Source organism: Orussus abietinus, unplaced genomic scaffold (assembly GCF_000612105.2).
Source record: "Orussus abietinus isolate OABI.00-Male unplaced genomic scaffold, Oabi_2.0 scaffold12, whole genome shotgun sequence".
NCBI lineage: Eukaryota > Metazoa > Arthropoda > Insecta > Hymenoptera > Orussidae > Orussus > Orussus abietinus.
The window spans coordinates 904,137-917,121 of NW_019395990.1; the positions used below are offsets into that span (position 1 = coordinate 904,137).

General features: G+C 48.8%; 1 protein-coding gene across 1 annotated transcript; it reads right to left on the bottom strand.

The window, feature by feature from the left end:
* Positions 1-714: 714 nt before the first annotated feature.
* Positions 715-11,665, bottom strand: LOC105698685 (atrial natriuretic peptide-converting enzyme). Its single transcript, XM_023434057.1, is given in 17 exon segments — positions 715-939; positions 1,068-1,285; positions 1,335-1,458; positions 1,541-1,694; positions 1,912-2,101; positions 2,176-2,354; positions 2,423-2,564; positions 2,667-2,948; positions 5,423-5,575; positions 5,727-5,925; positions 6,487-6,641; positions 7,500-7,632; positions 7,987-8,114; positions 8,250-8,614; positions 8,685-9,187; positions 10,297-10,414; positions 11,613-11,665. Coding segments are annotated over 17 exon segments (3,285 nt in total). The 3' UTR covers positions 715-750.
* Positions 11,666-12,985: the final 1,320 nt, after the last annotated feature.

The window sequence follows — 12,985 nt, forward strand, 5'->3', positions numbered from 1 at the left end:
ACCAATTTCGACATTCCCCGAGACTTCCAGAAGCACTTACTGCTGCAAGTTAAAAGAGAAAGATTAAAAAATTCAATTTTTCCCGACAAAAGTGGAAGGCCCGATTTTTGGGGGGGATTTCTTGTTCGCTTTCTCGTCTGCGCCGTTCTTTCGCGACACCTTTCCGTCCGAATGATTCTACCCTCTACAGTATACTCTAAACGAGGCTCTAGATAGTCCTAATCTACATATACGTGTCATCTCCGATTATAAAAAGTGATATTCATGTCACCTTCCCTGGAGTTCCCTTGATGCGTCCCCCGTATTCGAGGTGACGAGGCGTCCGATTAATTCCTCTCTTTCCCAAAAAATGCAAATACAACGACAAACTGGAAATCGTGATTCCGCAAAGCCTGGTGGACCGTAATCACCTCTTGAACAATCCATGCGTTAATTAAATTACATTACAAAATTCCGGGAATAACGCACCTCCCCCATGGAGCCTAAAACTCGGGATAAATGGGAGCGCATCGATTCAATTGACGCAATTACCATTCCCACCACCTCCGGTAGTACATGGACTCGAAAAACGACCATGGAACTCTCTCTGGAAGCCCTCTTTTTCGTTCCCCATTTTCCCCTGATTTTTCATTCAAAATTATAGCCGTGCATCGTTCGACCTGCCGTCTCGGCCAGCCACTTCGTAAGACGACCGCGGTTCTCTTCGGTCTGGGATTTCTTTTTCTTCGAGACCTCCTTCTTCCCCATGTGTTACCCCTTGTCCTTCTCGGAGTACTTTGCGATCTCCTTGTGAATCCAGGGCACGTACTTCGGGACGTAGGCATAGACTCCAGGTAGATTCGGATAGGCGCACTTAATGCCCCAGCTGACGATCCCACCAACGAACCACCTCTCCTGGTCAGTCTCATCCTGGCACAGCAGCGGTCCCCCGGAATCCCCCTAAAAAGGGATAAATCCGAAAATAGAGATCCACCCAAAATTACCCTGGACATCGGTTATCCACGCCCAATGAAAATATTCTAAATTACCATGGATTACCCCAAATCACCACAAATTATTATAATTACCTGGCAAGCGTCCTTCCCTCCTTCCAGGTACCCAGCGCACATCATGCCGTCGGTGACATTAAATTTGTGCCCGAGACACAAATTGCACAACTCCCTGTTCAGCACCGGGACCTTCACCTCGTTGACAGCAGGTGCATATTCCGAGGCTAGAGGAGAAAAAGTGTAAATTTTTTTTTTTTAACAGAGAGCGTCATTTCGGAAGTCCATAATAAATATGCGAGTAATTAAAAAATACTCATCAATCAGTTATGAGAATATCAGTTTTACCATTTGTGTCCTCTTTCTTTCCCCAGCCGATCACCGTGCAGACGGTGCCAGGGGTGAGATCGGTCTCCGCAGTTGGTAGACAAACTGGTCTCAGGTGTTCGTGAAACTGAACTCGGTTTTCCAGCTGGGATTAAAATGAGGTTTGCTTATCAAGGCGGGATAAGGATTAATGGCTGAGGTGTTAACGGCCTTTTAAGTCGAGGTACCTGAAAAAGAGCCACGTCGTTGTCGTGGGGGACGCCCTGGTCGTAGTTGGGGTGGGGCACCACCCTCTTCACCTTGACTTTCCTGCCTAGATAGGTGTGAGCGTGTCTTCTGGTGATGCCCAGCTGGATGGTCCAGCCAGACACATCGGAATGGCTGAAACTGCCAGATTTCTTCCTTGACACACAGTGGCCCAGAGAAATCGAGCGTGAGAATGAGAACGTGACGTCGTGGGGAAGGGGGGGAAATTATTATAATTCGCGACGGACCTGCTCACTTTGCGAGGTCATGAGAATGACGAGGAATGGCATCGAAATGAGTCGTTAACTGGATATCGATCGATCGATCGGGATATCGAAGGAACTCTACTTACTTCCCCACGCAGTGGGACGCGGTTAGGACCCACTGGTCGGCGATAAGGACTCCCGCGCAGTAAAAGACTTGCTCAGGACCTCCTAGGAGAGCTGCCAGAAAGGGCCAATCACCAGGTGCGGACTCGACCCCGCCGACGATCCTCGGCTGAGCCCTCAGATTCCCATAATTGTGGCGCCTCCTGCCGCACTCTGAAAAATCCCGGTTCGTCTTTTTACGTCGATTTTCCAGGAGTAAAAGGAGATGTAAGATCCTCCGAGACTACCGTATTCGGAGCACGTGAGCTCGACGGTCTGCTGCGCCTTCTGCTCGGTGCATCCTTGAAATTCCTTGAGCAAGTTCACATGGGGTTTGTGCGCCAGTGGCCATTGCTGGATCTCCACCTTCTCCTCCATGGGGGTGACGTTGGTGCCCCTGACGTACAAGGTGGAGGAGTTCGCGACCCTGGTAAACGGAGAGCCAGTGAATTCCCGGGAGACTCCGAGGTAATCTCGAGGAATTCCTTTACTCACGAGTATCCCAGAAACGAGCAAATGGCCTGTGCCGATGTGGCCTCCCACCGCGTCACGCAGGCCGGTAAGAAGGCTCCCTTCTCCGCGTGGTAAACCTCCAGCCTCCCCTTGCCGACGTCGCCGTTCCTCTCGCTGAGCCTCACTGGACCAGGATTAAAGAATTCGGAAGATCACAGTATTCCAAGGAAATTTCCAGGATTTCACCGAGAGAACGTTCAAGAGGGATGGATAAAGTGGTCCTTACGGCAATTCCTCTCGTCCTGGCCCCAGGGACAGTCCATGACGCCGTCGCATATGTGGGACGAAGACATGCACCTCCTCTCCCCGCAATGGATGAGCGGCTTGGCGAAAACGTTCTTCATTCCCGTTTTCTTCCCCTTTTTCCCGGCAATTGCCGGCCCACTCGTCGAAGTGCACTCACCGCATCCCAGCTCGTCGCTCTTATCCGCACAGTCCACATGGCCATCGCATCTCCAATCGACCGGAATGCATCTGGTTCCGTCGCATTGGAAGCCACTGGTGCATACTGCGTTAAAGGTCCAAGAGAAGGAAAAACTACGGTAGAAGATGTTCCACCGTGGAAGAGTCTAAGTCCCCAGGGCGGGGAATTATTCCCGGATATTTTTCATCCCCTTCTTATTTTTTTTCCCATTTCCCTCATTTGTCCCTTTTTTCCAGGGGACCTGCTATCACTAGCTTTGCCCTTCGAATTCCCACAAACGAGGCCCGGATGAGGCGCGCAGGTGTTTACGCAGTCACCAGACAGTTTAATATGGATTTTGCAATTACGTTTCCATCAGTACGGTTGCACGTGCGACCACGCCTGTGGAAACCTCGAGGGTGTATAAACCGCGACCGCGTATTTGCATATGCCGGTTCGCTCGCGGCGCAACAGCGGTAACTCTTACAAGAGACGATATCTGGATGCTCCCCAGGTGAAACGATTGTCAGGGATTTTCTAGGCGACGATTTTTCAATCGACTCGCTATCCTGCAATCCCCTTGGCGGAATAAAAGGGAGTCTCTATCCAGGAGGTAATCTCGTGGGTCTGTAAATCCGAATCGCGGATTTCCTCGGCGTCCCCTTAAATCCTGCGGCACGCCATTTGAATCCTTAATGAGCCGAGAGCTTTTAATTGCGCCCCGGGCGACAGATCGGGCTCAAGAAATTCCCAAAAAAAGGGTTGGCATTTTTAAATCTTAATTAACGCGAGATTTACCTTTCCTCCGAATTTTCTTAATTTCGGTGCAAGAGAAACCAAACGTCAGGGGGTGCACCGAAAATTAAAGCATTTCGGGGTAATTCTTGAAAATCTTGGAATTTCTACGGTATGACGTCGAATTAGTACACGTTAGGGTTGCATGTACAGGACAGATGGATTTAATTAGCCGACTCGATAAACCACCGGTGTAAACGCCTCGGTCCACCCTCGCGTCCTGGAATTCGCCGATCCGAGATCGATAGACCTCATTATGCACCCCGACTCGCCCTCGGAATTCGATTGGCGACTCTTCTCGAAACTTGGACTGGAAATTTCTAGGAATCCTCGACTGGGAGGATCGGGAATCATGGAAAGTTTTTCCATCCCCCGAGAAAGGGCGAGCCACGCTTGATTTATTCCAAGTGGCCGATATCTAACGTCCCCGTGTTCGAGGGTGGTTCGACGTGATCGATCCTCGCCCCTCACCCCCTCTTGGAAACCAGAAAAAAAATGTCGCTAAACAGGGCCCGAGAAATAAAAAAAACTCACAGTCTTCCAAGGGATGGACCAACCCCTGGGAAACGTCCAGATGGACCTGGAGATTTTTCCTCCGATTTTCCTCCGTCGCATTTCGAAGGCTTTCAAATTACCCCCAGAAAGGGATGACATCGTGCGACGATTGCAATGGGGACTTAAAGGACGATCGCGGAGTAATATATAACTTTGATTTCACGGAGTCCATGTGAAAATGAAAAAAGAAAAAGAAACCGAAGAGAAATTGGTATATACGCGAGCGTGAATTTTTATTACGCTTTTTACGAGCCGAACGAGCTTAAAGTGGGAGGGGGGCTGAATCGGGATTGTCGAATAAAATTCTATAGACTCGGTTCTACAGACTCCACTTTTGAGTCCGTGGAAAGAGGAAAAATCGAACCGCGAACGGGCTCATCGGCGACGGGGAAGGGAGGATTTCCGATCTCCCTAGAAAAAAAAAAAAAAGGGGTGGACGGAGCCGCGATTTATTCGACGAGCTGGAGACAAATCTCGTTTCCAGGGGCGCTCCCGAAATCTCGCTTCCGTTAATCGGGTCCACCCAGGCAGTCGATTAATTCCAGGATACTTAATCGCGATCTGTCCGGGAACGGAGATAAAATAAGCGATCTCGAAGAGGCGGACAAGGAGAATGGGTAAAAAATTCCGATTCATCGACAATGGCCCCAAAAAGAAGACCACAGGTGGATAAAATAAACCCTGAAATCCTCTCGATAAATTCCGTGATCTCGATCATGGAGATGGATAAAATAAGAAGATCATGTCTTTTTCCACTTTTCCGTTTGATAGTGCTCTGGCGATAATTCCTCGGTGAATGGGATTTAATTTTTCATGCGAGTCTCTTTGACTGACGTTTCGAGCTCGATCAGCTGATCGCAGCTCCCTTTCAGTCCTCTCGAATGGGGGGGAATCGTTCGGCGGGATTCGCGAAAAATCGAGAGGGTTCCTCTCTGGTGCTGATCCGAGAGGCAGACGCGTCATCGGGACGTAACAATGCACCTAACAAAGCCCCTCTGAGTAGGCGCGACAATTAGAGCCATTCTCGCCGGGAAACTCGGATGTGCACTCGCACTTGCAACGAAACCGCGGACAAAGGCCCGCTCGCGCGACGCAAATATCCGCGCCGGAAATGCGGTGCAGGGGTGCATAATGTGCGTTAATTCTACCAAAAGATGTGGGGATAATCGGAAAACCCCTTACATTACATGCACAGAAAAAAAAAAAAGAAAACTTTGCAAAAAGCTCACCATGTTTCTCGGCGCGTCTTGCAGCTTCGACGACCTCCAGATGTCCAACGCACTTGTCAGCGTCCGGATTTTCCGGAAAGAGGTCGCACTCCAAGTAATCCGGGAGATTCAGTCCGAACACCTCCAAGAAAAATCCGCAACGCCGTTTGGTCTCTGGAAAAAAAAAAAAAGAAATATTAACCCTTGCATTCTAAATACGTAATTTTTTTTTTAGTGTTTCAAAAGTCATGGTGGATGTTTCAGAATCGGGTTACAGGGTGCAGGGGATTGTTTACGGGGATTTTCGGGAATGGTATGGACTCACGGTAGCAGAGGCTGCGACAGGGCCGCACCACTTGGCCCTTGGATCCACATTTGGGCACGAACACTGTGCAGAGGAACAACGCGGCCAGCTCGTAACACCTCACGTCCACCACCGCATTGTAAAGCTCCAGCTCCAGCTGGGCTTCCGGCTGGCCGAAGTTGCCCATGTAATTCGGGAACACGGTAAAGTTGTACGGGATCTGGGGGAAATTGATTTAGGCTCGGATTAGGTGTCGGGTCAAAAGTGGAACTCGCGAAATGGGTCGAAAGTGGAACTCGCGAAATGGGTCGAAAGTGGAACTCGCAAAGTCGAAAGTCAAGTCGAAGACTTCGGGTGGTAATTCACGAAAGTCCGGCTGATTAAGGGAATTTTTCCCGATTAGATACCAGGCTGTGATGTTACTCCAAAAGAGTACTTAAATTGAAATTAATATACCGGACATGGGTAATGTTCGGTTAATTTCCAACGTTTCAGAGTGGAGGACTCGAGGGTGGGATCGGTCCTCTAATCCTGGCGCGTTTGTCACCGGGAAAAGGCGAGGAAAAGGGAAGCAAACAGCGGGGACCACAAAATTATGGCACCAACGCGTGCGCCTAATGTCCGACGTCGTGCTGGACATAAAAATGAGAGATAACGCCCGAGGGACGGGCTCCTTATCGGGCACGGCCAGTCTGGTCCGATTTCTATTAATACTTCTTTATATTTACGTACGACGTCCGTATCACCGATTTCAGGGTACTTTAAATTAATCAACGCTCACCTTGTGATTCTGGCAAAACGTCACAATGACGGGCAGGCAGATTCCCGGAGCTGGGTTCTTCTGCTCCACTTCCAATCTAACTGGCTCCGAGATCACAACCACCCCCGGATCGGGGAGGGTCTTGTTCTCGAATTTCACGAGATGTGCCGGATACCCTGTGAACGAAGAAAAAAAATGTCCTAACTCCTAAGGAAGTCGGAGCATCCCGAGGAAATATAAAAAATAAATCCTCTAATTTCTCAAGAAACTATAAAAATGCAATTTTTTTTTTTCAAGTGTATTCAATTTTCGGGAGGAAGGTAGACGTCACAAAGTCGACGGAGAGTTCTACAATTGAATCGTGATCGCTGATTAATTTTACTTTCCTCCCTAAAATATGAGGCTATAAATTCGAGGGCTGACCGGTTACACCCTCCCTTAACGGGTCGGCCATCCTGGCGACGATCCCGAGGGATGCGACAGGGTGTTAAATTTACAGCTCGCAAGGGTCGGCCGTGTAATATATTCCAATTAGGATACGTCATGATCGCGCAATCGCAAAAAGGTCCCTGGAAAGACCTACCGAAACGTCGGGTCCATGACTTACCACCCTGTATCGGCGACCCCCAGGGAAGCTTTCAAAGTATATCCCCGGGATTATCCGGGCTCCGGGTACGCGACCGCGACAAATGGGATTCCTCCAATTAAATCAATCCCCGGAGTTTACATGCACGCTCGGTAAATTCGAGGCGAACCCCGTTGTCGCTTGTAAATTTAACATCCCCTCCCCGGAGGGGTAAAAAACCGGCAGCCGAGCACCGCGGGAGAGAGGAGCAATTAGCGGGAAGAGTTTTCCCCCCAAGAGCGGATTTGTCCATCAGCGAGCCACGGAAGAGGAAGAGGACCCGAGGTGGTGACTATTGATCCTTTAGTGGTCCAGGGTGGACCGCCGGAGGTGCGCCCACGTGGGATCACGGGATCCCTCGAAGAGGGCTGTGTACCGAGCAAAAGTACACTCTTGCCTCCACACTTACACTTGAAGTAAGCAGCAAAGCCCCCGGCAATGGCCAGGAGAGCCACCGCGTTGACGACCACCTGGATGAACCTGAAGCGAAGCCTCTCCCTGGTGACATAATGGCTGCTGGGCCTTCTGATGTTGCCGATGATCTGCGACCGAGAAATGATCTAGTCAAAATATACATGATAAAAGAAAAATCACCGAGTCGAGATACACGATATATAAAAAAAATTAAAATCATCTAGTGGACATATGCGATAAGTAGTCGGAATACAAATCGGGAGGCACATTTTTCATAAGGCACGTTTCCTGAAAATTCGGAAGCCAAACTCTCAGCTTCCCTTCCGCTGGAAACGGGGACCGCGCAAGGCTTCTCATTAATTAAGCCACGACCAAGAACCCTCGTAAAGGCCATGGACCGAAATAGCGCCATAGTTGGACGTTGTATAAATATAACATCAAAGGACCCGATGCCTGCGAGTCCTGGGGACCATAGGGTCTACCTTGTGGTGCAGGGAGGTGTTGCTTCCGTTGTGGAACCTGACGATGGTCTGCAAGCTCGCAGGGGTGCTCATAGACTTCGTGATGGGACTTCCAGGTGGGTTCTCCATATCCGGCGCCAGAGCTCTACCTAAGGCCCATAAAAGTCCCATTTGATCTTTGATATCGAGAGTCTTGATCAGCTGATCGGGAGCAATTCGGGCTCGGCTTCTTCAGGGTGGAGAAATAACGTTCGCGCTTCTGGTTCAGTTCATGAGATAATGACCTGGAACTTTGCCATTGACGTGTTTGTGAGGCAGCAGAGGAGCGTCCATGGTTTTGCTGGTGTAACTCGGAGAACTGGTCTGGCTGAAGCTGTCCGATGACACCGTGCTGTCCTGCCTGGTCCCGATGGGTTTGGGAACCGGACTCTGGCAGATCGAGCTCAAAGGTGGAGGGATGTTCGTCTGGGTAGCCTTGGGCAACTTCTCCAGTTTATCGAGCTTTTCCAACCTCTCGCAGGCGCTCTTCTCCTTCTTCAGGCTGTTCTGCAGCATGATCCTCGCCTTCTCCATGTCAGCCTCGTACTTGGTGCGCTGGAGTTGCTGCTCGCCCTGGAGGTCCTCGAAGCAGGGCCTGTCTCGGTGAGACCTGAGGAGTCCAATGAAAAAGTCACTCCAAATTCGGAATCTGGAATTCAAACGCCACCCGATCGTCTCACCTGTCCTTCTCCAGGTGAGTCTGGGGCCTCTTCGTAGGCTTCCTCTGTTGGTCGATAAACTTGGACACCGGGTGTTCCCTCTCCTGCAACCTCTTCTCCAGGTCCTTCGACGCCTTCTGCAGCTCCTCGAAGTTGGACTTCTGTCTCTCGTTCTCGTCGCTCTTCCCGAAGTCTGCCTTCTCGAAGTCGGCCACGAAGGACTGAGTCTTCGCGCTCTGGGGTTCCTTCTCGAAGGCCAGGACGTAGTTGTCGTTCTTCCTGAAGGCGTCCAGGTCTATCAGCTTCTTGTCGGCTGGCTCTGGCTGGCGCCATTGGATCGAGGTCTGGTTAGCTCGCGGTGGAAATGCGGAAATCGGTGCGGAAATCGGCGCACTCTCGGCCGCCTTGTCATCTCTCTTGTTCGGCTCGAATCTCGGGGTTGGCTTCTGGATCGGGATGGGCCGCTCGTTCTTGTTTCTCTTCGGGATCTCTGGTGGTCGGAGAGGAATCGGCGGAGGCGCCACCTGCGTTGAAAGAACTTTTTAATATGTACTTTATCTTCAGCTACGGAATTAATCCTAGTAATAACCCGCCATGCTTCGCCGCGCTAAAGCCCCTTATTACCCTTTGGTACTTCTTAACTTGGGAACTAGTTACACCAAAGTACCCGATTCAATGTTGGACGACATTAACCGCGCTTCTTTCGGCTTTTATGTCAAAGTCCGGAGGAACTCCGAGTACCGCTCGTTACGGGTTCAAAGGTAATATTTAATTTTATTACCAGGTCGGGCCTTAACGCCGCGCGCCCTGACGTGTAAAAATAATCCAGGGAAAGGAGAACTCGAGATAACTCGCTGATTATTTTTAAACATTTGATCTAACCGCAGATCTTGATTTTAAAGGGTCGAACTTCTCGTTAGTTTTCTCCGACCTCTTTACACCGGCTCGTTGCATTTATTTAACCGCGGTTTAAAATCCCGGACTCCGGGATAGTAAATCCCCGATTTCCTCGGTTGATCTTCTCGTTACCTGGGAGATGTCCCTGTACCCCGAGGAATAGGGACACCACCTTCGTCGAGTACATCCCCGAGACGAGTCCTCGTTGGGACCCGGGACGATAACGAGGATTCGATATTCCGGACTATTTAAACGGTGCATTTCCCTAATCTGCAGTTAATTGGCCCGCTCCGTTGAGGTATTCATTTAACGTTGAAAGCAAACGCATGCAGACGGAATTAAACCGCGACGTGGATCCCAGTCGGTCCTAATGATAGCAGTGATAAAATCCGCGATAAAACGCCGAATCCTGAATAGGGCCTTTACGAGGCATCGAGCGACAGAGTTTCGATTCGAAATGCCCCTAAAATTGGATCTCCTCGATATTGACGCGAATGATATAAAATACCCTGTAGTAAATAATGATACAAAATAGTGAATAATAATTGTTCGCTTTTTAAAATGGAGAAAAATAGTTTCGGTCGAATCTGACGAGTGGGAGGAACTTTTCCCCAGGGATTTCGAGTCCAAGGAGGTTCGTTATGCGGATTTGACGTTTTAGGACATGTCCGACGTCTTAAAAGCCAACGATTGGCAATGTTGTCGTTTTATTGTAATTGCTTTAGATCGGAAGTACCGTGGGGGCGGCAGAGTGACGGCGAGGTATCGGGGATGCGATGTCACTTCCGGTGGGTGGAGGTTTCTGCAACAAGGAGGTCCTTGCCGGCAGCCCGACGCTGTGTGTCCTGCACTGCCTGTAAAGAAAAAGAGAAAAAAAAAACGGCAAAATAGTAAATCCTCCGATTACCGGTGAATTTCCAATATTTTCTACACGTCGCAATTCCCGAGAATGGAATCTTTATCATTTTTCTCTTTAATAAAAATATTGAGATAACAGGAAAAATCCTCCATTGTTTACCATCGAAATCCGATTCTCCTCCTTTTTCCGCCCGAGCTTTCCATTCATCCAGCGGGTAATGCCTCCTTCTCATTCGAGATTTTTCCTACCATTTTCCTGGCGTAATACGGAATTCGGAAAAATCGAGATACGAAGACCTCTTCGATTTATCGATTCGCCGAGCTTCACCGACAAGGCCTAATTTCTTCTCGAGATATGGAATTCGAAATATTGAATTTATTAACGCCCGGCATTTAATCTGGCATTTAATTTGTTAGGAAAATTCAAAATTCAATAAGGATGTGAAATAAGTACGCGTTCTTGGGGATGTACAGAAATTAAGGGGAAAAAAAATCGAGGAACGTGGAATTACGCGGGGACGAATTTTCCGCGTCTGGCGCCGCAAATTCCAGCCGAGATCGATCGATCCGTAATAACGCAATATCACGGAAGAGTCCTTGAAAAGAAAATCTCGCACGAAGGCTTCCGATAGGACGTCGAACGTGCGCGATGACGACGGAGAAAATCGAGGAGGGTGCTCGTTGAATCGGCACCAGGGAATATCTTTTCCCACCTTTATCTTTTTTCTTTCCCCCCATCGTTGCCATGATGCGCCGTCTTTCATTGCCTCTCTTTCTCCCTCTCTTTGACGAGGACTTAATTATTCTATACCTCGGCAATCCCGTCGAATTAACGAGCGTTCGATTCGACTACCGTCACGTTTTAATCAAGCCGTGAATTGAGTCGTAAAGCAAGTGTTACGGAAAGGAATTTAAAAAATCGAGGAAAATCAAGGATAAATAAGGAAAATGAGAAAAAACAACGGGGCACACAAAATGGCCCCTTTGACCCCGGGAAAATATTAGTAATTTCATTAAAAATTTAAAAAGGTAATTTAGTAATTTCATTTAAAAGCTGAAAAATTGCGGGAAAGTGCTTTGCGAGAAGTTCTTTCCCACTGTCGAAAAGATCCCGCGATTCGATTAGGGGAAGTCCAGCCTTAATCAAGTTCGCCTGATGAATGGTGAAGTTTTAATGCCTTGATAAGGTCCTACCTCGGCTGATAAGTGGGGCTGGTGTCACCGCCACGTGGGTCCATCCCCGCCATTTTGGTGTCTGGAAACGAGAGAAAGAGATTTTTTCAGAATTAATCTCGATCGCAGAGGTGTGACCGCGTGTAAAACCGGGAATTAATTAAACTTTGATAAGGCACTTATAATCTCGCTAAGGAAGTTCTCGCGTTTCTCCCGGAAATTATCTTCGCCCGAGTTTACTTCCGGGCCGACGACCTGCATAAGTAATGAGTCGAACGAAACTGCGGACACTGACATACGACAAGTCAATTTATCAGAGTCTTAGCAGTCCGTTAAGAGGATTCGGTGCAATTTATCTGCATAGCGAATGCACGAGTAAGGTTAAACTCGAAATATCGGTGGTTCGAGGGTACTCGGGAATTTAAGGCGACAATTACTCGAGGAATACTTTCCCTCGAAAATCGGGAATTTCCACCTGCCAGGACCAATTCGCAGATGAGAATGAATCTCGGCCGACAAAGCGGCTCCTTTTATCCCTTTTCCCTATTTTTCCTCGCGCCTTTCCCGGATACGCGATTCGCCCCGTGCCATTCAGGATAGCTCGTGGAATCGAAGCATCCCGATTAATAATCGAAGGTGCATACCGAGTGGGAGTGACGGAACTTTACTTTAAATTAAATTCTGCCCCCCCTCGCTCCCGTGACATTCCCCCTTTCAACGATTGGAATTGATCCGGGAAATTAATAGGCGAAATTAGACGCTCCTCCGCCGCGAAGTGGAAGTTTCGTAAATTTCGCAAATTTCGCAAATTCATATTTTTCCTGGGGAAATTCAGACGACAGCTCCTCGCCATTTATACGTGCGATTGGTTGAGCGAATTCGCGTGATCTTTTTTTTTTTTTTTAATCATTTATATCACATGAATGACAAGAGCATCCGAGACGCCAAAGGAGGCGTCCTTTGGAGCTGATTGGATTGATCTCCTGGGTATTGCGATCAATTAGTCCTGCCACCCTTTGAGGAGATTACCTCTCGGGCTAGTTACCACTGGCAATGGAAGGACGAATAGACGTGATATCAGAGATATTAAAAATATCAGGATCGTCAAGGATCCTCGACGAGGCGTTCCCGATGACTCCCGGGATCCCGAGGTTTCGGTTTAATATTCGACACTGGCCAAATCGAACGTTTGCTCATTTTTCCCTTCATTGGTTTTCACTCCCTCTCTGTATTGACAGATTGCGTTAATGGACTGGCAAGCCCATTAAAAGGCGAGCACCCTCGAAGCGATTCGACGTCTTCCACGTCCGATCTCGAATGCGAGCTCTCCAACAATTTGGATTAAATTCCACGAGAGTAATCAACGTTCAATCGGCTAAAAAAAACCCTGCGAC